The 25,970-nt window shown below is 27.5% G+C and overlaps 2 protein-coding genes across 3 annotated transcripts; one reads left to right on the forward strand and one right to left on the reverse strand.

The window, feature by feature from the left end:
* Positions 1–11,335: 11,335 nt before the first annotated feature.
* On the reverse strand, positions 11,336–11,842 carry LOC135928705 (uncharacterized). Its single transcript, XM_065465162.1, has one exon. It carries the CDS (start codon positions 11,840–11,842, stop codon positions 11,336–11,338), a length of 507 nt encoding a protein of 168 aa, XP_065321234.1.
* A 2,539-nt stretch (positions 11,843–14,381) lies between these two features.
* LOC135927879 (protein MEMO1-like) lies at positions 14,382–25,932 on the forward strand. 2 transcript variants are annotated; one of them, XM_065464114.1, is made up of 9 exons: positions 14,382–14,539; positions 14,578–14,659; positions 14,697–14,765; positions 14,805–14,917; positions 14,953–15,064; positions 15,104–15,246; positions 20,791–20,867; positions 25,641–25,745; positions 25,787–25,932. In XM_065464114.1, the coding sequence occupies exons 1-9, from the start codon at positions 14,491–14,493 to the stop codon at positions 25,916–25,918; spliced, it is 882 nt and encodes a 293-aa protein (XP_065320186.1). In that variant the 5' UTR covers positions 14,382–14,490; the 3' UTR covers positions 25,919–25,932. The 2 variants fall into 2 exon arrangements, with proteins under 2 accessions (XP_065320186.1, XP_065320187.1); XM_065464115.1 differs by having other exon boundaries at positions 15,104–15,186.
* The last annotated feature ends 38 nt before the right edge of the window (positions 25,933–25,970 follow it).

Consider the following 25,970-nt stretch of genomic DNA (forward strand, 5'->3'; position numbering starts at 1 on the left):
GCTACTTACTTAGGGGGGGCACTATTTCTTTTATAATAAAACAAATAATTAAGCATTCATATAAATTTTTTGCTATTTTTATTAAAAAATTATTAATGTTATATGAATACAAAAACTATAATATAAACATACAAAAATAATACTATAATATTATATGACGATTTTTATTTTTAAAATTTAACATAAATAAATTGATGGATAAATTCTGTGTTAATTATTTTTTCATAAGCCATCAATACTAAATTTTGTTTACTTTGATCTTTCATCGACCCTCTAGTGCTCGATAGAACTCTCTTTTAGAGAAAGAAGCTACACAAGAAGCCGTTGTTACCTAATGATGATGGCTGCTGAGTAGCATTTATACAATTCTTTAAATGCATGATGATATTTTTTTTATACATAATATTTAGGATATTTTCAAAATTATGTGTTTCTTTAACTTCTGCAGCCAAATTAGCTATTTTTATTTAATGATGTAAAGTTTCCATATTTAAGTTTAATATCTTATCGGGTCATTTTGTTCGATATAAAATAATCACTATCAAAGGGGGGACAATGCATTAAAACTTGATAGAAGATTATAATCAACTTGTGTAAATCTATCTAAAAAATTATCAACAAAGTAATCAATAATTTCATAATAATTCCATTTTAAAGAACTCCAATTGGAGACTATTTCGCAATCAAATTGTAATTTGGTTTCGACTAAAAAATCTTGGAAATATATAGGCATTTTACGTACGCTTGATGATTTGTGGGGAGTGAGATAAATTTTGTTAAAAGTTTTTCAACCTTTATTATAATCAAATCAATATAATTATTGCTTCTTATATTTTCTAAATATATTGATCGTGGAATCAATACAATTTTTACATGCACTTGATAAGTACCTATTGACTGTAGATATTTATATAGTGGATCTATTGTTATTAATATCTCATAAATTATAATGGCTAATATAACCTAATTTATATTAACGTATTGAGATAAAAGACCAGAGGCTTCGACAGAATTATGAGTGGTAACCTTTAAATTAAGAGTTCTATTAGAAAAGTATACTAATACATCACCAATAGCCTCAAAATTAACATAAATGATGCGAGATGTTTTTAAATGTCTAGTCCACCTCTGGTCTAAAAGTCTCTTAAGTATGACCTGCATATTTACAGGATACGTTAAACCACCTAAAAAATTATGCAATGCATTGAATATATTAAAAAAATTAGAAATGATAACAATATTATTATACCAATTTTGAATCACAAGATGCAACATGTGGTTGTAGCAATGTATAAAAGGAACTTTTTTATTAATTTTTTTTGAAGTGGGATTAGCACTCTTCCATTTCAACCAGACATAACGTTTGCACCATCATATGCCTGGTTTATCATATTCGTGGAATTAATATTTAACTCATTAAGTTGATTTAAAATGCAATTAGTAATGCTTTCAGCAGAAAGACACTGCAAAATAATAATCCCTATTAAATTTTCTTGAACTTCTCCAGAAAAAAATATATAATTATGCTCAGGTTTTCACAACCTGATGTATCTCTCATCAGCCTTAAGACAAAAAAAAGGCATCTCACTTTTGTTATATTTATCTGAAATAATTTAAGCACCATATCTACCATAATAGATATTACTTCGTTTTAAATCTGGGTGATGTATATCGCGTATTTTTGTATATAAATTTCGTAATTTTATTTAATTCAGGATCTTTTTGGATGGTATATGAAAACAGTGCTAATAGTCCAGAAAGAATAAATTATGTTTTCTACATTTACAGCATCCGTAATTTTTGTTGAACCAGTCCCACGGAAAGGTAGCGCCTTTATGTTAAGAAATATCATGAAATCTTGTTTTAAGATCGCATAGATTACGATTAATTTGTTGGCTTATCAAAATTGTTGTTATCTCAGTATTTTCTTTATAATGCTAAAATATTCACCGCTGTTTTAAATTACTGGTTATATCGGGCTTAGATAATATTATTTTGCCTAAGATCTTAATCGGACCATTTTTAAAAATCCGCCCAAATCGAGCTTTAGCAATAATGCACAATAATTACCAAATTTTATTAAAATTTAATAAGAACCTTTTTTATTTTAATAAATATTTAGGATTTGTATCAATCTGTTTCCTTATATTTGATATATATATATCAAGCCTTGAGTAACCACTTGATTAGCTTCAGAAAATCCCGGTTTTTTATGATTTGCATCTAGATCTATATCAGAGACCTTCAAAAGATAATAATATTGTGATGAACAATAATAAATAAAATAATTATCATTAAAATAAGTACAATTTAAACGTTATAATTAAGCGCCTATATAATGTTATACACAAACACACATGAAAAAGATAAAATATGAATGATGGTTTATTATAGGATAAAAATAAAATAGGATAGGATAGGAAGACATTCACAAACAAGACATGTTTTTTGAATAAATATTTAAAATTTATTTTAAAAATATAAAAATAATCAATTACAAAAATTTTTTTTAAATTTAGGGGGCCGGAAAAATTTATGGGGACCATTTTTGGGGGCAAAAGATTTTTTCTGGAGGCCAGGTTTGGGGACCAAATATTTTTTGGGGAGGCCTGCCCCCCTCCCGTGGCTACGGTCCTGTCCTTGGTATGAAATATTTAAAGTCTTCTAGCGCCGGATTGACATTATCCATGAAGTCGGCACATAGCCTGAGACTTCCATCATCTTTAAAGACTGGGGTCAATGAACTTACTCATCGAACGTATTGAACAGGTTCAATGATTTTTTCTTAAATCCAATTGTTAATTTCTTTACTTACCATATCTATCCTTGAGTATGGTATCCTCCTTGGTGGCATCATCTTAGTTTGAGCATTCTGTTTTAAACGTAAATTTATAGCAATTTATATATTTGGTTTATTAACAGATATTTCGAACTCGAAGTTCTTTAACAGTTTTACCAATTTATCGTTATAATTATCATCAATGTTCCCCACAAATTTCTTCAAAATTTCTTTGAACGCTTTAGGCCACATCCTGCCAAGCAACGGGCCTTTTGTACTCTCCACAATGTAGGCTTCCAAATTTTTTAATGTGAATTAACATTAATATGTACAATGCCCAGAACTTTTATAATATTTCCGTCATAACTAGTTAATTTGATATAAGATTTCTTCACGTTTTTGATGCCTACTATATTAGCTACAAAATGCGGTATGATTGTAATCTCGTGCCTGTATCTACTTGCATCGTCGTCGTTATGTCATTAAGTTTAAGTGTCACCCGATATGCATTATACTCTTTGTCATCCAGACCCTTTTTCAACTATTTACACTTAAGTTTAGTAAATCGTAATCTTTGTTTATGTCGTCACTTTTGTCATTTTTAAGTTCTTGAAAATTGATTGTGTTTATCTTACTACCATCTAGTACATGATTCTCGTTGTTTTGATCAATAAATTTATTGTAGTAATGTTGATTCATGTTTTGTCTATATTGTATTTTGTTTTGATTTCTATGAGTATTATAGTTATTATTGTTACATTGTTGCCTCTGTTATTGAAACTTAGGCTCGATCCTCAGTAATTATAATAATTAATTATTTTAATTGTTCCATTTCATAATTATTTCAATATCAGATTCCATCATCATTCATAATCATATACCATAAATGTAATTTCCAAATTAAGTTTATTATCAACCATTTTTATGATATTTTTCAAATTCTACATAATTCATTTTATTGGCTAAATTCTGATTCGCAATATTATATTTATCTATATTAATTTCGTGCAATATCCAATACATTCATATTGCTCAAGCAAATATCACATTACAAAATAGTTCATACTTACCATGACATTTTCCAATCATTCTCTATAATTTATTTCATAGTATTTAATAGATTAAGGTTTTGTCTAATCGTCGCTAGTGTTGTTAAACGGCTCAATTTGAGCCGATTTTTAAAAACGGCTAACTCAATATTTCAACCAGAGAAATATTATGCAAGCCTAAAGATTTTGCTCATAGATGGCACATAGAATTAAATATCTATTGGCGACATCTCGATGCTTAAGTAATATTTTCCTGGCTATAATGTTGATTTAGCCGTTTTTAAAAATCGGCTCAAATCAAGTCGTTTAACAACACTAGTCGTCACCAATTTAAGAAATGAAAATTATTTCAACGCATTGGATTGATGTTGACTATATATGTTAGGTAGTTAACCTTACAAAGTTTATATTAATCATTAAGATCTAGTAATATAATCATTATAAAACATATAATAAATACCCATATATATAATCATTATAAAATATATAATAAATTCTTAATTACTATACATAATGTAAGAGTCTTGTAATATCCCATTTTGAAAATATAGGGAAAAGTTACCAACCCTTTTATGCTTATAACATAACGTTTGTGGAATCATATGAATGTTATCCTCATCAAATAACAAGCCAGGATAGGAATTTACATTATATCTGTATTCCCCTAATTCACATGCCTGAATAAGTATTAAATAATTATTAAATATAAAAAAAGGTGTACATACAGAATCAAACATTTAATCAAAATTTATTTAATAAATTTAATTAAAATTAATTTATTTTAACATATGAAATATTATAATTATATTAATATATTTATTAAGATATATATGGATATCTTAGAAATTAACTGGTTATTTTTTCCAGTTTAATTCCCAAAAATATAACTAGAGGTAGAGATAGGTTACAATTTTTCAAATGTAACTAGTTACATTTATTTATTTGCAAAAAATGTAACTAATAATCAGCATTAAAAATTACCATGTTCTTGTAAATTTTATTTTAATCTAAAAAAATTCGTTATCACTATAAATAATAACTTGAAAGAAATTAGTAAAAATTAACATTTTTTAAAATAATGACTATATAATTACAAATTTTTCGTAAAAATATTTTATTAAAAACAAAGTATATCATAATTAATTTGATAAAAAGTAACATAGTCATAGTCAATTGCTTACAATAGGTTGAACCAGGCGCGTACGCAGGAATTTGATCTGGGGGAGGGTAATAAAATCTTTTAAGAAATATTATTGTTTTTTAAAAATATCAAGCGTATATTAGGACTAATAACTATTTCTAACACACAATTTTAAATTAATGTGAATTATAAAAAAATTGTATGTATAAACCGGCATATAAAAAACTATAAAATAAATGTGAATTAAAAAATATTAAACGGATATAACTGGCGGTATATGAAAAACTATAAAATAAATGTGAATTATAAAATATAAAGTAAATATAACCAGTATAAGAATCACTTAAAGACCCAAAATAAAAATTTGAATTTTTTGAGCCTTTGAAATTTATATATAAATTATAAAAAATTTAAATGTTAGAAATATAAATTAATACACAAATTAGAAATAATTGTATTTTGTATGTTATATATTTACAGTGTAAAATCTAATCTTCGTTGGGATTGTGCTAATTTTTTAATTATCTCATCTTTGTTTGTCGTCAAATGCCTATGAATATTCAAAAGAAAACCTTTCAATTACTTCCAGAAGTTGTACTTCTTGGTATATTTTTCAAAGACCTGCAGGCCCGGCCCCCGGGCCGGACCTAATTTTAATTTTTTTAAATGTACCCGAGCTGGGCCCGAAATTTTAACCAGGCCGGGCTTTAAAAAATATCCGGGCCGGGCTGTATATTTTAAAAAGCCTATATTTGAAATCGTTATTATTAGCTATAAAAATTAAAAATAAATATTTATTTTTAAAAAATCCGGGCCGGGCATGAAAATTTTATTTTAAAAACAGCCGGGCCGGGCTTGAAAATTTTTTTAAAAAAACCCTGGCCGAGTTGTAAAAAATTTTATAAAAAATCCGGGCCGTGCCCTGAATATGGTACCTCTGCAGGGCTCTATTATTCTTCTTAAAAAAGAGAATGTTCTCTCATTAGTTTACTAATGGGAAGAGTTGCGAAGATATATAAACCCTTTTAATACATTGGGAATGTAATCTAAAATGTGTTTGCATTTTTTGGGACTATATCATCCATAGTTAATCTTATAAACATAGTTATTCAGCTAATAAGGCATCATAAGATACTTTAACATCTTCATGATAAAAATCTAACAAATATTTTTTTTCTATCACCATCTGAAATAGGTTGGGAAGGCTTTTGTGGAAGTAATATTTTCAGATTGGTAAGTGTTGCATGATGAATTAAAAACCATTCATTTATTTGGGTTATAAATATATTTAAGATATACTCTTCTACTGATCCTATATTAATGTTTTAACGATGAGCTTGCCTTGCTGCAAATTGAGGGAGACAAATATTAAACACGTATAGCTCTGCTTTTGACTCAACAATAACATAATGAGATTTTTCACAACATTAACCCTAATTTACTTGAGTTCTAATAAAATACTCTCCGCTATTCTCATTTTCATAATCAAGTCAATGTCATGTTTTTGAAAAGTAATACATAAAATAGTTGTATAATTAAATAATACATTCTAACGAGAAAAAAAATTGGAATAAGCATTGAATCCAATATTTTTCTTTTTTCTGAGGAAATATTTCTTTCAGGCCATTGTGATATTTCAGTAATAACAAATAATAGGCTCTTTTAACTCCATAAAAGCTTTTACTGCTTGATGGCCGAGAGTCTCTCTCGACAAGGTTGCATTTTTTTTCTCCCTGTTGGACAAGAAGTTTCAGAAATAATTATTATTTGACTAGAAATTTGAAAATGGTAGATAAATATTACGCTACTAAAAATTTGAAAAAGTAGAAAGCCTGTCAAAAATGACTGGGAATGAGATTTTTATTCATTTTTTTACGATAGATGTCATGCCAGGTCCAAGCTCACAATATTAGGAAGCATATAATTATAAATAATTCTCAAGTTAATTTTAAGGTAGGAATAAAGTAAAATACCATTCGGAGAGACCAAATGGCAAACTTAAAAAAAAATAGGATCCTTGTGAATAAGTATAGAATAATTTAAATAATATATAAATACCGTAATATGATTTTTTTTTGGAATAAATATAAAATCCTAAAAATAGAAAACACCGTTTAGTATTTTTTATTGAAAGAATAAAAAGGAATATTGTTAAAAAAGGTAGGAACCTTAAGAATAAATATATAATTTTAATTGAATAAGAATAAATATTGTAATATATATTGATTTTTTTAGAATAGATATAAAATCATATATAAAATTATTAATAATAAAAATAATGAATATTTTTTTGAGCATTATACAAAATAATCAGCAGGAATAATAGAGCAATGGTGGATCCGACAAAGCTTTTAAAATAGTAGGATCCTTAAAAATTGTTATATTAATTTAGTTAAATTTTAAAAATATAGTTTGTATAATTTTCAGTTAGACAAAATTTTCATCAGAGATAAAAGGGCATTATGTGCGGCCCGACAAAATGGATAGCCTTAAAAATATGTAGGATGCTTAAAATATATAAATTATAAAAAAATATTCGATTTTTTGGAATAGATATAAAATTATATATAAAATTATTTATAATAAAAATAATGTACTATACTATGTATATTTTTTTGTGCGTTATACAAAATAATCAGCAGGGATAATAGAGCAATGGTGGATCCGACAAAATGGTATACTTTAAAAAAAGTAGGATCCTTAAAAATTGTTATATTAATTTAGATTAAAATTGTACTTTGTATATTTTTCAGTTAGTTTGACAAAATAATCATCAGAGATAAAGGGCATATTGAGCGGCCAGACAAAATGGATAGCTTAAAAAATACGTAGTTAAAATAATATAAATATAATCATATATAAAATGATTTATAATAAAAAAAAATGTACTATGTATATTTTTTTGTGCGTTATACAAAATAATCAGCAGGGATTATAGAACTATGGTGGATCCGACAAAATGGAATTTTTTTAGAAAAGAAAGATCCTTAAAAATTGTTATATTAATTTAGTTAAATGTTAAAAATGTACTTTGTATATTTTTCAGTTAGTTAGATAAATTATTCATCAGAGATAAAAGGGCATATTGAGCGGCCAGACAAAATGGATAGCCTTAAAAATACGTAATTAAAATAATATAAATTTATTTAAATTATAAAAAAATATAGATTTTTTAGAATAGATATAAAATCATATATAAAATTATTTATAATAAAAAAATGTACTATTTATATTTTTTTGTGCGTTATACAAAATAATCAGCAGGGATAATAGAGCAATGGTGGATCCGACAAAATGCTTAGCTTTTAGAAAAGTAGGATCCTTAAAAATTGTTATATTAATTTAGTTAAATTTTAAAAATGTACTTTGTATAATTTTCAGTTAGACAAAATATTCATCAAAGATAAAAGGGCCATTGGCGTACCAAATCTCCTCCCCCCAAAGCCAAAATGCAGATGCTGGGTATATTTTTCAAAAATATAATTGTTTATATTAATTTTTATTTGTTAATATTTATTCGTATCTCATATGTATGACGTAAATATATATTTAATTACATTTAATCACATTTATTTACTAAGTTATTTTATCAATTAATTTCGTTTTCAAGTTTTCCGGCGTAATATTTACTTATTATTTTCAAATTTTTAATGGCATAATATTTATCTATCATTTTCAAATTTATAGTCAAATAATAATTATCTTAAATTCTTGTCCAACAGGAAAAAAAAAATTGCAACCTTGTCCGAGATAGAGTCTCCGCTATCAAGCAGTAAGCAGTAACAGCTTTTAAGGAGTTAGAAGAGAAAATATTTGCTATTACTGAAATATCACAATGGTCTGAAAAAAATATTTCCTCAGAAGCAAGAAAATTATTGGATTCAATGCTTATTCCAAATTTTATTTCTCATTAGAATGTATTATTTAATTATAACTATTTTAAGTAATACTTTTCAAAACATGACATTGACTTGATTAAGAAGATGAGAATAGCGGAGAGCATTTTATCAGAACTCAAGGAAATTAGGGCTAATGTTGATGAAGAATTTCATATTTTATATTTTTTTGTTGAGTCAAAAGCAGAGCTATACGTGTTTAATATTTGTCTCCCTCGACTTGTAGCAAGGCAAGCTCATCGTTAAAACATTAATATAGGATCAGGTAGAAGAGTATATCTTAAATATAGATACATTTATAACCCAAATAAAAGAATTTTTAATTCATCATGCAGCACTTACTAATCTACAAATATTACTTCCACAAAAGCCTTCTCAACCTTTTTCCGATGGTGGGAAAAAAATATTTGTTAGATTTTTATTATGAAGATGTTAAAATATCTTATGATGTCTTACTAGCTGAATAACTATGTTTATAAGATTAACTATAGTTGATATAGTCCCAAAAAATGCTATGGATGCTCTGCATTATTTCAAACACATTTTAGATTAAATTCCCAATGTATTAAAAGTGACTAATGAGAGAACATTCTCTTTGAAGAATAACATAGGCCTGCAGAAGTACCATTTGCAGGGCAAGGCCCGTATTTTTTTAAAGATTATTTACAGCCCGGCCTGGGTTTTTTTAAAAAAAATTTCAGGCCCGACCCGGCTTTTTTTTGTAAAAAAATTTTTAGGCCCGACGCGGCTTTTTTTAAAAAAATTTCAGACCTGGCCCGGCTTTTTAACAATAAATTATATTTATTTTTGATTTTTATAGCTAATAATAACGATTTCAAATATAGGTTGTTTTTAAAAAATACAACCCGGATTGGGTGTTTTTTAAAAATAATTCAGGCTCGGCTTTGGTTTTTTTTAGAAAAAATTCGGGCCCGGCCCTGGTATATTTTAAAAAATTAAAATACTGTCCGGCCCGAAGGCCGGGCCTGCAGATCTCTGAAAAACATACCAAGAAGTACAACATCTGAAAGTAGATTGAAAAGTTTGGATCTTTTGAATATTCATAGGCATTTGACGACAAGCAAGGATGAGATAATTGAAAAATTAGCTCAATCACAACGAAGATTGAATTTTACATTGTAAATATATAACATACAAAATGCAACTATTCCTAAGAAACTTTTTGTGTAAAGGCTCAAAAAATTCAAATTTCTATTTTGGGTCATTTAAGTGATTCTTTACATATAATTTTTTTATAATTCACATTAATTTAAAATTGTGTAATTTATGCTTGATATTTTTAAAAAACAATAATATTTCTTTAAATTTTTTATAATCCCCCCCCCCCTCCCAGACCAAATTCCCTCGTACGCGCCTGAAAAGGGCATATTGTGCGGCCCGACAAAATAGATAGCCTTAAAAATACGTAGGATGCTTAAAATAATATAAATTTATTTAAATTATAAAAAAATGATATTTTGGAATAGATATAAAATCATATATAAAATTATTTATAATAAAAATAATGCACTATGTATATTTTTTTGTGTGTTATACAAAATAATGAGCAGGGATAATAGAGCAATAGTGGAACTGACAAAATGGTAAGCTTTTAAAAAAGTAGGATCCTTAAAAATTGTTAAATTAATTTAGTTAAATATTAAAAATAATGTATTTTGTAAAAACATGTGAATTCGTAATATTAGAAACTGAGAAAGCCTTGGGCAAACCACTTATTAGAGAATCATGACAAAATAAGGTCTGCCCTAATATTATTATAAGAAATAAAAAATATTACCTCGTATTATTGGAGATAACTCCTATTTAGTAAATAATGTATTACTTTGACAATTGGTTTTAATATGGCATCCTTCAGTTGCATAGAAAACTTAAGTTATAAAATCATCTGTTAAATTGAATTTCTATATAAAATATTAATAATTTGTAATATTTTGTAAATAGATATATTTAATGTATATTAACATAAGACTAACATTTAACATTAAAAATCCCAATCAATATTAATAATTTGTAATATTTTGTAAATAATGTATTACTTTTTCCAAGCATCCAAGATCTTAAAAATTTTAAATAATTTTCTCAAGCTCACCTCACAAGTAAATTGAATTTCTATATAAAATACAATGAAATATAATAATACCTTGACTGACAATTCATTCATTAAAATGCTATTTAAGCATGTATCAATTGAAATCAGCTGGAGACGCCAATCGATGATAATTTGTCTTACAATCAATTCTTACTATAAAAGTAATACTATGGTTATATTTATAATTTTTTACCTTTAGCTAGTTCTTTATATCATGAGTGTAGTAATACCAACTACTAATTTATAAACAATACGACTACCAATTAATATTTCAATTTATTTCAAACATCAAATTTATATTAATTAATTTTCGAATATTCTATTCTATTTTTATATATAATATCTATAAATAATATTTTATTAATTTATTACATTTCCTTCAAACATTATTTCTTCAATAAACCTCTTTGTAGGTTTACGGTTTCTTGATGAACAACGTAATGTGGTATTTGTGTTTGTATTTGCTTCATTCACTGGCACAACCATTTCTGTAACTTCCAAAGAACTTTCATGATTTGGGATAACTAAACGATTTCTTAACTGATCTGCATGCTTTCGTAATGTTTTCCCGGAAGATTCAACAATATAAGAATAAAGTCCTATTCTTTCTTTAATTACTCCCTCTCTCCAACCATTGGTATTTTCATTATTTAACCATACAGGTTGTGAGATTTCAAATTCTCTTTCCTTTGAATGTAAATCATGATGAAGGCTTTGTCTATCATTGGCCCTTACTATTTCGTGTTCGGCATTTGGTCGGATCCAATCCAGACTTGTTTTCAATTGCCTCCCAAACATAATTTTAGCAGGAGATCTCTCTGTGGAGCTATGCTCTCCCAATCGGTACGTTGTTAAAACCTGTGTCATAGCTTCTTCGGGATCGCTAATTGAATCTCTCGTCGCATAATACCGACCTTTCAAGTTCGTACTGTACGTTCAGCTAATCCATTAGTTTTTGGATGATAGGGTGCCGAACGTATATGACGCATATTATTTAAATCACAATACCTACGGAATTCCCCAGATAAGAATTGTGATCCATTGTCTGACACAATGTCCTTGGGTATTCCAAACCTAGCAAACCATTTTTTTAGTCATTTTATCATAGCATCAGCAGAGGTATTTTGCATTAGATCAACTTCTAATTATTTGGAGTAGGAATCGACACCAATTAGCCAATATCGCGAATCTAATGGTCCAGCAAAATTAATATGGATTCGCTCCCAAGATTCCTTCCCAACAGTCCAAGAATATAGAGGTACTTCTTGAATACTAGGTCTATTTTTCTGGCATCCAGAACATATTTTGATAAAATTTTCTATATCAACATCACATCTGGGCCACCAGCAATACAATCTAAAAATAGATTTCATTACATTTTCCCCAGGATGTCCCCGGTGAATCATTCCTAACACTGCATTTCTTAATTTATTACGAATAACCAATCTCCCATTCCATTCTATAATATCACGATCGACAGAAAGCTCTTCCCGTCGATTATAAAAATTAACTAATTCTTTATATTTATGACGATCAAAGTTTCGCCAACTTTGCTGAATATGTATTGCTACTTTTTTTAATATTAAATCTTGCTTCGACTCTTTTCGTAGAATATTTTCTGACAATTGCATATCATCCAAATTAATACTTCGAATATCCAAAGCATGTTTAGAATCTTGATTCTCTTCCGTGTCTAATATCGGAAGCCTTGATAATGCGTCGGCGATTACATTTTTATTACCAGGTCTATATTCTTTTGTAAAATCATAAGAAGCTATCTTCCAGGCCCAACGTGTCAAACGATTATTAGAAATTTTAGGTAAATCGCGTTTCTCCCCAAATAATCGCTCTAATGGTTTATGATCAGTTCGAAGTAAAAATTTTCTACCATAAATAAATGAATAAAATTTTTCAATACCAAATAAAAGTGAGCGTAGTGTTTCTCTGATTCTAATAAAGTACGTGACGCGAACGAAATTGGTTTTGTCCTCCTCTAATTGATGTAACAACACAGCCCCTAATCCTGAATCAGATGCGTCGCATTCCAAAATTATAGGCAACTGCGCGTTATAAGGAATTAACGTTTCCTCGGATGACAATAATTTCTTAACCTCATCGAAGGAATTTTGTTCATCTTTCGACCACCGCCAAGGTACTTTCACCCTCGTTAATCTATGTAATAGCGCCGCTTTACAATGTAGATTGCGAATAAAACGTTCATTATAATTAACTAGTCCTAGAAAAGATCTAAGTTGTTGTAAATTTTTAGGTTTTGGTGCATTTCGGATAGCCTTCACCTTTTCCGGGTTAGGATGTATACCGAATTTATCAATTATCACCCCTAAAAATGAAACCGATTTTTGTAAAAATATCACTTTTGTCAATTTCGCCTTAAGACCTGCTGCATGTAATCTGTCTAACACTATTCGCAAATTATTTAAGTACTCCTCATCATTTCGACCAGAAATAATTACGTCATCTAAATAGACACCAGTCATTTGGCAATCTTTTAGTAACTCATCCATATATCTTTAAAATATAGTTAGGCAATCGTCGGTAACGGAAATAACCATAGTATTACTTATAGTAAGAATTGGTTGTAAGACAAATTATCATCGATGTACTCAACATGGTGTTAATGGCGTCTCCAGCTGATTTCAATTGATACATGCTTAAAAAGCATTTAATGAATGAATTGTCAGTCTAGTTATATGTCATTGATAAAATATTACTAATTTGTAATATTTAGTAAATAATGTATTACTTTGTCAATTGATTTTAATATGGCCTCCTACAGTTGCATAAAAAATTAAATAGGATCATCTGTTTGTATAAAATAAATAAATAAAATCAACAAATAAATATAAATAAAAATACGTACCAATGACATGACGTAGCGATGACATGACGTCACGATGACTTAGTGAGGAGATCGGAAAATTATAATATAGATATTACGCCGGAAAACTTGAAATCGAAATTAATTGATAAAATAACTTAGTAGATGAATGTGATTATAAGTGTAATTAAATATATATTTAATATGAGATAGGAATAAATATTAACAAATATAAATTAATATGAACAATAATATTTTTTTAAATTATATCCGGCATCTGCATTTTTTGGCTGGGGGAGGGGATCTGTCTCCCTGCCCTCTTCCCGCTGCATATGCGCCTGGTTTGAACTAAAGCTTTTAATATATTTATGGGAAACCCGCAATTAATAATGCCTCCTACCCCTTAACCCATTTGACAAAATCCTGAATCTGCTATTGTAGTATCTATATAAAGAAAATTAATTATTTAATTTAATATAGAATATTAAAGAATTATCTGTTATTTAAAAAAAACCAATATGATATAAAAATATATTTTAATTGACGACACATGTCACTTATCAACTAACCTATATAAATATATTACATCAATCGAATCCCAACAATTTAGTTGGGTTAAGTAAGTTGTTAGAATCAAAAATGTCAAACATTCTCTGATAATCCTTTTAAAACTAATATGTCGGTTCGCAAAGCATCTCATGCGGGAACTTGGTATTCAGGATCAAGTTATAAATTTGAAAATAATTGATAAACTGTTATTTAGAGGTGCAATTAAATGAGCAAATTTCATTATGGTTAAAAAATCCTATTATAAAAACTGAAGCAACAAAAGCAATTATTTCACCGTAAATACTTCAAATTTGTCTATATATATTTTTTTAGCCATGCTGGATACACATATTCTGGTTCCACTGCAGCATATGCATTTAAGAATTTAATCCCTTCAAAAATGTATTAAACTTACTTTATAATAAATATATTTTTTTTAAGTAAAAGAATATTTATTCTAGGCCCTTCACATCATGTTCATTTAGACATATGTGCTCTTTCACCTGCTACTTTTTATGAAACTCCTTTTTATAATTTAAAAATTGATCAAGAGAGTAATTTATATTTATTATATCTTAACTTTTCTAAGTTTATGAAAAATTAAGAAAATCTGGAAAATTTAAAATTTTCAATATAAAACAAGATGAAGATGAACATAGTTTAGAAATGCAATTACCCTATATAGCTAAAATTATGGAGGGGTATTTATTTGCTTTAATGAGATAATATATGTATAATAGATTCCAGAATAATTTTACTATAATACCAATTATTGTTGGTTCCCTTGGTTATCAAAAAGAAATAGAATATGGAAAATATTTAAGTCAGTTTTTTTTGGATGAAGGATGTGTATTTGTTATTTCATCTGATTTTTGTCATTGGGGTAATTCATTATTTTATATAAACATATCCATTATCAAAATAAATTTTTTAAAATACTATTTATTTGATTTAAATCAAAGACCTGTAGGCCCATCCCAGAAAGCACCAAAAAATGTTAAAATTTAATAAAGGTCAGATTTAATAAAAATAAGTTTAAATTATTATGTTTAAAATCTTTATCTTCAAAATTCAGTATTAAAAAGATCATAAGATAAATTTTTGATTATAAATATTAGTGTTGTTAAATGGTTCGATTTGAGCTGATTTTAAAGAACGGCTAACTCAATATTTTATCTAAAAATTTTATGTAAGCCATTTTGGTGATAGCACAAATGAACATCTATTGGCAGAATCTCGAGGTTTTGGCAACATTTTTCTGACTAAAATATTGAGTTAGCTGCTTTTAGAAATTGGCTCAATTTGAACTGTTTAACAAAACTAATAAATTTTTAGGTTAAGTTGGTCTGATGTAATTGATTGGCAAATTTAGATTAATATTCTTTGTTGCAAGTAGAAACTCTTTTGGATTACCTGTGCCTAATTTTTATTCATGGTCCACCTGCTCATAGTGGTAATAAAAAAAATTTACGCACATTCACACTTATCACTAAAAAAATTTTGACCTCACTTATTTGCTCATGAAACGCAATATTTTGATTCACACCTGTCACGCACAAAAATTCACGGTGTTTTAAAATTTTTCAAAACTTTATTGCCAACCTTTAATTATACACTTTTTTGAATTTATTCTATTTATTTCTCTAATTCCATAATCCATATTAATAACAAAAAATAAAAACAATTTATAAATCAAAATTTTTATTTAAAAAAAGAAGAATGTCCTTTTTTATTTCAAATAAGTACGCCTTTCCTCCAAAAAACGATTGGCTCCAGAAAATAATTTCACTAGATGCCGTACTTACAGGTGTTGACAAAATTTTACTCGTTAATTTTTCAAGAAGGAAACAAATTTTCCTGCTTTCAAAACTTCAAAATACTGTCATTGTTATTTGTCTTATGAGCGATGAATCTTTTAAGTTCATTCTCGCAGCTTTCATTGGTAGATGGTGATGTTTCATCAGAATCATCTAGAAATTCTCTAAATTTTTCATTTAGGTTTCTTATGAGTGTATGATGAATTATGACAGTTGTAAATAATAGTTGACCTTGGCATTTACTTATTCATATAATATTTTAAGTCATTTAGCATTTTTATGGTTGTTTTATAATATACCGTCTTTTTCTTATTCTAATAAAAACTTAAGGCTTTTGAAATTCGAATCTAAAATTAAGCTTACTTTATGAAGTGAACTCTTTCTTTTAAAAGAAATCTTGTCCTGTTTTTTAAGGTTTTGATTAGGACTGTGCCGATATTTAGACGTAAATATCGGATCAGGCCAATACCTGTAAAAAATTGTTCCGATTTTTTTACTTTTCTTTTTTTTGTTATTTTATTTTATGATATGTATATTTATTTTACATTATTATAATATTTTCTAAATAATTTTTTTAAATTATTTCTTTTTTAAAATAGATTTATAGTATTTTAAAATTTTTTTTATTAAAATAGAAAGGAACACCCAATGTTTTATTTATTTTAAATCTTTTTAAATAACGCCAATTTTTTTATTTATACTTTAAATAAAAGAATTTTTTAAATATGATATCTGAATTATGGAAATATTTTACAAAAAACAAAGATAATTTTGCAAAATGCGTTATCTGCGGAATCATCTGAGTCTGCCTTCAGTACGGCAGGAGATATAGATAGTCCATATCGTAGAAGCTTATTTCCAGAAAATCTAGAGGCTCTCATATTTATTATAAAAATCTAATATATTATAATTTTATATATTAAATATTACAATTTTATAATTCCAAGCAACATAAAATGGATATATTATTAAATATATATTTTTTCATTATAGTCTTAATTGTAGAAATAAAAAAATTAAATTATTCATAATTCGATTTTTTGCATAAAAAATATTGATTTCTTAATTACATTTGGTTCAAACGGGGGTGATTAGAAATCAGTAAAAATATCGGATCGGTTTTGAAACAATATCGGATCGGATCGGTGAAAAATATGTGGATCGGCACAGCCCTAGTTTTGATTATATATCACCTTCAGAAGGTTGACAAAATTTTACATTTTTGCTTCCATAGATAAACTTCATTTATTGTGGGTAATTTGAAGAAACTATTATATTGAGTAATATTTGAAATTTTTAAAATATTTCTTCACTATATTTTAAAATATATATAATCTAAACAAGTTTATTTATGACAATTATATTGAGTATGTTAGATTTGTAGGTAAATATGAGAAAATTTAAACAATGATATATTAATTTTGATTAATTATAATTTGAGTGCAATTGATTAGTATTAATAATAAATATTAATGAAAATAAAACATATTTAAATTTATTTATTACCCTATTACCATTGCTGAACGAGAATAAGGGATTTATTATTTTTCATTGGTTGTTGTGTTTTGTTGGGTCTATTAGTGTAGCTGGCTTTCCTTTAGATCTTTGTGTTTCTTAATTGTTAAAAAAGAAGCATATTTTATTAAAAAAAGTATTAAATGTTTTACTTTGAGGAGTATGTAAAACTAAGATTTGATTAGGAATTTAATAATCCTATTTTTATATGGCTATAAGTTTCATTGATATTGTCAACCTTCTGAAGGTGATACAATAATAATCAAAACCTTAAAAAACAGGACAGGATTTCTTTTAAATGAAAGATTTATTATGCAGCCACTTCATAAAGTAGACTTAATTTTAGATCCGAATTTCAAAAGCCTTAAGTTTTTATTAGAATAAGAAAAAGACGGTATATTATAAAACAACCATAAAAATGCTAAATGACTTAAAATATTATATGAATAAGTCAATGCCAAGGCCAACTATTATTTACAACTGTCATAATTCATCTTACACTCATAAGAAACCTAAATTAAAAGTTTAGAGAATTTCTAGATTATTCTGATAAAACATCACCATCTGCCGATGAAAGCTGCGAGGATGAACTTAAAAGATTCATCGCTCATAAGACATATAACAATGACAGTATGAAGTTTTGGAAGCAAGAAATTTCGTTTCCTTTTTTGGAAAAATTAGCGAGTAAAATTTTGTCAGCCCCTGCAAGTACGGAATCTAGTGAAAAATTATTTTCTGTAGCCAATCGCTTTTTGGAGGAAAGGCGTACTCAATTGAAATCAAAAAACATAACATTCTTCTTTTTTTTAAATAAAAATTTCGACTTATAAATTGTATTTATTTTTTGTTATTAATATGGATTATGGAATTAGAGAAATAAATAGAATAAATTCAAAAAAGTATATAATTATAGGTTGGCAATAAAGTTATGAAAAATTAAAAAACAGTGAATTTTTAGGCATGACGGGCGTGAATCAAAATACTGCCTTTCATAAGCTGGTCGGTTGGGAAATTTAATATTGGTAAGCGTGAATTGCCGTAAATTTTTTATTACCGCCGTGAGCGGGCAGGACATAATTAAAAATTAGGCCCGCGCCCACCTCTAATTCCTAGCTCTTTTGTCAAGTTTCATCGAATTCTATTCATGAGATGTTGTCCATGATGTTGGGGATCTAATAAATAGGCCTCATTACAGCAAAGCAGTTATATAAAAATATTATTCTGATAGTGAAAACATCTGGAACGATTGAATAATGTGTTCTAAAGATAAAATCTCATTTTTTGGGGTCAAAGTGCAATTCCCCCCTTAAATTCGTAACAATGACATAGTTAGTGGCTTAAGTATATAAAACTAATTTTTTATCAGAAATTGTTCTTCCTCTAAGATATCACTTATTTTTTATGTATATCACAATTAGTTTCTTCATTAGTATACACTTTTCTAGCCGTACTTAAAGTAGATGATAAGGCATGCTGATTTCTTAATTAGGACAATACTGCACTTGGATTTTTTTAAATAATGGATATATATTAATTAAATAACTACTCGTTCAAGATCCCCAAAAAATAATTTTAAGCGGATGCAGCAAATCCATAAAATTGATTATGATTAAAGGCTGATTTGGATTTAAAATTCTTCAAGCAGCTATAATATTAACCCTCGTATCCGTATCTAAGAATACACTTATATTTATTATGCAACTAAATTAATAAACGGGTTCATATAAAAACATACATAAAATATATTTTATTAAAAAAAATATTTTAGATTATTTGACTGATTAAATACACTTTGGGTCAATTGACCTTATTTGATATAGAGTTCTGCATCGGATTTTTAGCTCAAGGCGTGGTCGAGTTTTTTAAAATATTTTTAACGTTGGGCGGGTTAAATTAAATTGTAAAGTAATGGGCGGTTAAATTTAAGGCGAAATGAGAACAGACTTCAATTTATTAAAATTAATAGTTTTATTTCATAATATTGCATATTATACATATATGTTTAATTAAAAATATATTAAAATAAATAAAGAGCCAAGCAGCCATTAAAATAATTTTAAGCATTAGGTGGGAGGGCGGGTTAAACAAAATTTATAGATAAATGGGCGGTAGAGCGGGTAAAAATTTTTAAAAAAAATTATAAATGGGTGAGCGGTGGATTAAAAATAAATTGAAACAAGCTTTTTGGCTAAATACCCGTCCATTTCAGACTTCTAATTTGATATACCTGCTTGCTAACCCTGATATATATTAATCTATACCAAGAAATATAAACAAAAACGATATCTACCATCTGTATAATGTAACTCAATCGCTACATGAGGAAACAAAAACTAAATATGTTTCACATATAAAGTATTTAATACGTTTACGACTGGCCTTTCCCTCAAATTCACTTAAAATATCATTTCCTAAGTCATCATCAAAGTCATAAATTCCTCTTCGGTGACCAAATCTATTAAATTTGTTGGCATTGCCTCTCGATGTACTCCATCTCTCTCCGAGGCTCCCGATACATTGCTTCGATTCATTCTCATAGACTTGTATAGACCTGACCTCCAGACTGTTAAATCGCTTCTGGGGTATCCTTTTCTTGTGTCTTCAGTTCATGGTTGTAGTTGGTATTCTGATACGGTTTATTACCAAACCTTTAAAGGCGCATAGGTCAATACCTGTTAATATGATCGATACTTGACATTGTCTGATCGGTCGTTATGCCCATTAGGAACGGGAACAGTATTCAGCAACTAACGAATGTCCATCTTTAGCCTCCGCAATAAAATTTTGATCATTCATATTTATAATGTAAATAATAAATATAGAGTAATTTTTAATTATACCAGCAATATAATTTCATTACACAAAAATATATTTTAAAAACTAATCAACTTATACTTCTAAAGAAATTTCAAAAAAAATCAAAATACTTAAAAATTTACTAAATGTCTGGTTCGATACGTTAATTTTTTTATACAAGTAACCCGACCAATTATATCATTTTTAAATTTGACCTACCAGCGGGCTGGCCTTGGTGATCTCTGATATGGATATTCTTACATATCAATTAATGGCGATATTTTATATAATATTTATAGGACATCGATTTAGCTACACGTATTATGATCAATCTCATGGAGATATTTATCAGTCAATTGAACATATCGATAAAATGGTATAATTTCGAACAAATTTTTTATTTTTGATAGATTTTTATTTAATTAATATATAACTATATTCCAATTATAAACTATAAAAAATAAATATAGAAACTCTCATTCTATAAAAACGGGATACAAGTTCCCAAAAAACAATAATGAATATATTGTAAAATAATAATTTGAATTTTTTGTTTAAAAAAATAAAATTACCTGGATTATGAAGAGGCTCTTGGTAAGAAAACATAATTTTCTAATTCGAATATTTTTTTTCTCGGCTATATCAGCTGGATTAAGGTTTATATTTGGAAATGATACCTAAAGGTACAAAAGTACCACGTGTCCTAAGCAGTATCTGATGTTAATTTAGGGTCATTCCACGTCAAATGAGCAAAAAAATGAGATTTTCAGCCGACCCCTTTCGATTTTTTTTAAAATTTGGTTAATGTACTAAGAAATAGCCAAAATTTTAACCTCATAACATTTATATTTTTGAAAATATTAGGGTTCAAAGTAGCAAAAATGACGTATTTTTCCATTATCTGCGTTCATTCAATTAAGCATATCTTAAAAACTACATAATTGTAATTTTTTTCCAATTTCCGGCCATTTTATTTAATATATAAGGACTAAAAACGATTTTTTGGAAATAATACGAAATTTAGTAGACATTATTAAACTCTTCTTATAAAAAAAAATTGGTCTGGGACGCGGCCATCTTCATTCTCAAAATCGATAAAAATGTTTAGAAAAGTGTATAAATATTTTCCCGAAAGGGGGCGTCTTTGTATAAAATTATATATTAATCAGTTTTTAATGGTTTTTCTTGGACTATTTGATATAATTTAAAGGAGTATTCATCTTGTAAGTGAAAATAATAATAAATGGGGCTTTCATTCAATTATAGAAATTGTCTATCGATAAAAGAAATTTAATTTATTACTTTATTATAAAATTTTTGCCCATATAACATATATTTAATGAATATTATTCAACCAAGTTTATAGTTCTTGTATATATGAATCAGAATCTTGTGCATTTCATAGACGCCAAAAATAATATCAAAATTTTCTCTACTCAATTTTTTAAAATAATTTGATATTTTTAAAATATTACAAATATTAATTTATTATTATTATGAAATTATATACAAAATAAAAGTATTATCATAAAATAACCCAAAACAATATAAATATTGGATCGGATTTTCTAAAATCGGCATAGCCTTACTAAATTAGAATAACAATAAATAAGTGTTTCAATCAATAAAATAAATAAAAATTTTAAAATTGATTAACCCTTTCGCGCCCAGCGAGTTCATTTGTCATCAAAATTTTTAATCAATTAATTTTTATATTTAAAGAAATTAATGGTTGGTACTTAGAGATATTAATTTATAAAACAATATTTATTATTTCGTATTTTATCAGTAACCTGTCAAAATCATTATTTTATTATATCAAAGTACATGTATATTTTGTTGATGGGAAATATTCCGGGCGCGAAAGGGTTTTAATCATTCAATAACACATGCTCACTATATTAATTCATTTTTTAATTAATTTATTGGTTCACTATAGACGAATATACAGTTAAAATTGTATAAGAATTTTATTGTATGGACGAAATAAGCAGAATCATGCCAGGCAAGAAAGATTGCGTTTCGATTTTGACCAAAGACGGAAAAAAGAATACCATACATACATAAGAGATTAATTTTAGATAATTTGAAAAAAATTTATATATTTTTTAAAGAAATGAGGCCTGATGTTAAAATTGGTTTTTCGAAATTCGCAAGCATTCGCCCGAAAATTGTATACTCGTTGGAGGTAGTGGTACACATGTATGTGATTGCACCACCAAAATTTTAAATTAATGATCATTGGATCAAATTTAAACAATGATATGTTGCCCTTTAAAACATACAAACATATTTTACACTTAATAATTTGTAATTCGCCTCAACCATCCAGTTATATGGGCAAATGTGATAATTGTCCAGGGTCAACACATTTACGCGATCAAATAGAAATATTGTTTCGTTCTAAGGACATCGAATTTATAACATACAAACAATGGCTATCCGTAGATAGAACCACTCTTGAAACAATAACCAGTAGGTGAATTTATCAATGCCTTTTTTGAAAAAATGGAATCTTTATTACTCCATTTTTTTATTTCAAGCAACAATCGTTGTATCAAAACAATCTAAAATTGAACTTAGACGAAGACCAATATTTAATTTTGTGTTTTTTAAGAAAACTATAGCTTTATACTTCAGGATGAAGTACAAAATTATCATTGGAATAGGGCTCAATCCACTGTTCACCCTTTTCTTATATATTATAAAGATAATTTTGCCAATATTTGTTGCCTAAATTATGTAATGATATCCGAATCTTTGCAACACAATACAATAGCAGTACATAATTTCAAAAAAACATTGGTAAATTTTTTAATTAATAAAATTTGTAGGCCAAATAAAATTTTTTATTTCCCGGTGGATCCGCTGCACAGTATAAAAATCGTAAAAATTTTATTAATATTTGCCATCATGAGATGGATTTCGGGGTACAGGCGAAATGGCATTTTTCTGCTACAGCACACGGGAAAAGTGTTTGTGATGGGATTAGCCGCTAGAGCTAGTTTACAAGGTCTTACTCAAAGTACACATCATATGAATTGTATGAGTTAGCTAAAGAAAATATTAATGTCATATATTTTGAAGATGACCAAAATAAATTATGATTACGAAGATCTATTACTCAGGGAAAGATTTTCAAAAACTAGATCTATACCTGGAACACACAAAATACACACCTTGATTCCAACAGATCTACATCAATTTAAAATTAAATGTATTCCAATTCAATAGAAAGTACTTTAGAATAGTTATCATTTAATGATGAAAATATAATTATTGAAGAAATATCAGGATACCTAACGTATCCTTATGATTCTAATTGGTGGTTAGCTTTGTTTTAGTGAAAAATCAAAAGCAGGAAGAAATATATATAAAGTTTTTACACCTATCCGGACCTTCTAATTCCTTTACATTTCCATTAGTTTCACTGTTAAATGCTACTGGCCGTAGTTATACATTGTCGGCACAAGAAAGTAAATGCGTTACCGAAAAATTAGAATCCTTTGAAAGTGAGTTTAAATTTAAATTATATCAATTTTTTTAATATTTAGGGCGCCATATATGAAATGCACAAGATTCTGATTCATATATTCAAGAACTCGAAACTTAATTGAACATATTTTATTAATATTAAATATATGTTATATGGGCAAAAATTTTTATAATAAATTATAAATAAAGTAATAAATTGAATTTCTTTTATCGATAGACAATTTCTATAATTGAATGAAAGCCCCATTTATTGTTATTTTCACTTACAAGATGAATAATCCTTTAAATTATATCAAATAGTTCAAGAAAAACCATTAAAAACTGATTAATATATAATTTTATACAAAAACGCCCCCTTTCGGGAAAATATTTATACACTTTTCTAAACATTTTATCGATTTTGAGAATGAAGATGGCCGCGTCCCAGACCAATTTTTTTTTATAAATATAAAGAAGAGTAATGTCTACTAAATTTTTTAAAAAAATTGAAGGTCTTATTATTTCCGAAAAATCATTTTTAATCCTTATACATTAAATAAAATGACCGGAAATTGGAAAAAAATATAAAAAAATTTTTTTATCTAAAATTAAAATCTTTGTACGTAATTTTGATATTAAATTTGTTATTTACAATTATGTAGTTTTTAAGATATGCTTAATTGAATGAAGGCAGATAATGGTAAAAATACGTCATTTTTGCCACTTTGAACCCTAATATCTTCAAAAATATAAATGTTAAGAGGCTAAAATTTTGGCTATTTCTTAGTTACATTGACCTTTCTTTGCTTACCTGGCCGAATCGTGGTTGATTTGTCATGGAATGACCCTTTAGCAGACTCCAGGATGTTTAGTATTCAGGCCCTTATAATAGAACCGCTATTAACTGAATGCTGCATGACTTGCTTGTCTGCCTTGTCTATGTATATAATTAAGGCCATGTCTCGTTTTGGAATCAATCGATATTTTACTTTTTATGCATGTATGGGGTAGCCTATGGTGACTCTTAATTCATCTGATAAGAAGTTACCTAGTTTACGAATTGATAATGCTTCCAACCATTCATAACCTATAGTAAAATCAGCATTTTATAATAGTTAGCGACTAGTTGAGAAGGGGAGTGGACTCTGGTCAACTAAAGTCAGGAGCTGGAGGTCAGTAAAAGCGGAAATCTTTTTTTAGAAATAATAGGGTCAAGGTCACAATGGATTGACGTATTCTTGTCCTTGAAGTTATGATAGGCCCAATATGTTTTGGAGATCGATGAAGTATTCCTAACATGGTTGTCGGAAGTTTGTGAGAGATTGTAAAGGCCCAAGGGGATCTAATGAAGAAGAGATTGAGGACCAATGTAGTGGTAGGGCCAATATGCGGGAGATAAAGAAAAAGTTGGGGAAATTAATTGGGGATTTTAAAAGTTTGGTGATAGAAGCTTGAGATATTCTGAGTAGGTATGATGAATTTTATAGATTGGGGCTAATTTAAGGGATAGTTGACGTGAAAAACATAGATGAACGGGAATTTATAAATTTATTTAAGAGCGAAGGCGAATTAAAGGACATTTGGTAGTAGATTGGAGGGATTTAATACAAAAAAGAGGTAAAGAGAATATTGCAAAAATTAACATTTAAAATATTTTATAATATTAATGGTACAGGGAATGAACATAATCGAATCGATGGACCCTCAACATTTTAATAAATATTTAAAAGAATATGGAAATACTATATGTGGAAGACATCCTATTGCTGTATTACTTCAAGTTTATTAACATTTATAATTTTTATTTAAATTCCTTAACAGATTTTGAAAAATGTTAGGCAAGATCAACAATGCTCCATAAAATTCTTAAGATATACGCAATCAAACAAATCTAAAACTTTTCATGATTCTTCTGTTAGTTATGCTGCAGCAATCGCAACTACTGAATTATAGTTTATGAATAGGTGAAAAATATTGCAGTATTTTTTTGTATTGTATGTATTTA

This window comes from Gordionus sp. m RMFG-2023, chromosome 4 (genome assembly GCF_954871325.1).
Source record: "Gordionus sp. m RMFG-2023 chromosome 4, tfGorSpeb1-WG-v2, whole genome shotgun sequence".
NCBI classification, from domain to species: Eukaryota; Metazoa; Nematomorpha; class Gordioida; order Chordodea; family Parachordodidae; genus Gordionus; species Gordionus sp. m RMFG-2023.

Coding starts and splice junctions, on each gene's coding strand:
- LOC135928705 (XM_065465162.1), bottom strand. CDS start 11,842: ATGACACAGGTTTTAACAACGTACCGATTGGGAGAGCATAGCTCCACA.
- LOC135927879 (XM_065464114.1), top strand. CDS start 14,491: ATGTCGGTTCGCAAAGCATCTCATGCGGGAACTTGGTATTCAGGATCA. Junction 14,540..14,577: donor AACTTGGTATTCAGGATCAA/GTTATAAATTTG, acceptor ACTGTTATTTAG/AGGTGCAATTAAATGAGCAA. Junction 14,660..14,696: donor ACAAAAGCAATTATTTCACC/GTAAATACTTCA, acceptor ATATTTTTTTAG/CCATGCTGGATACACATATT.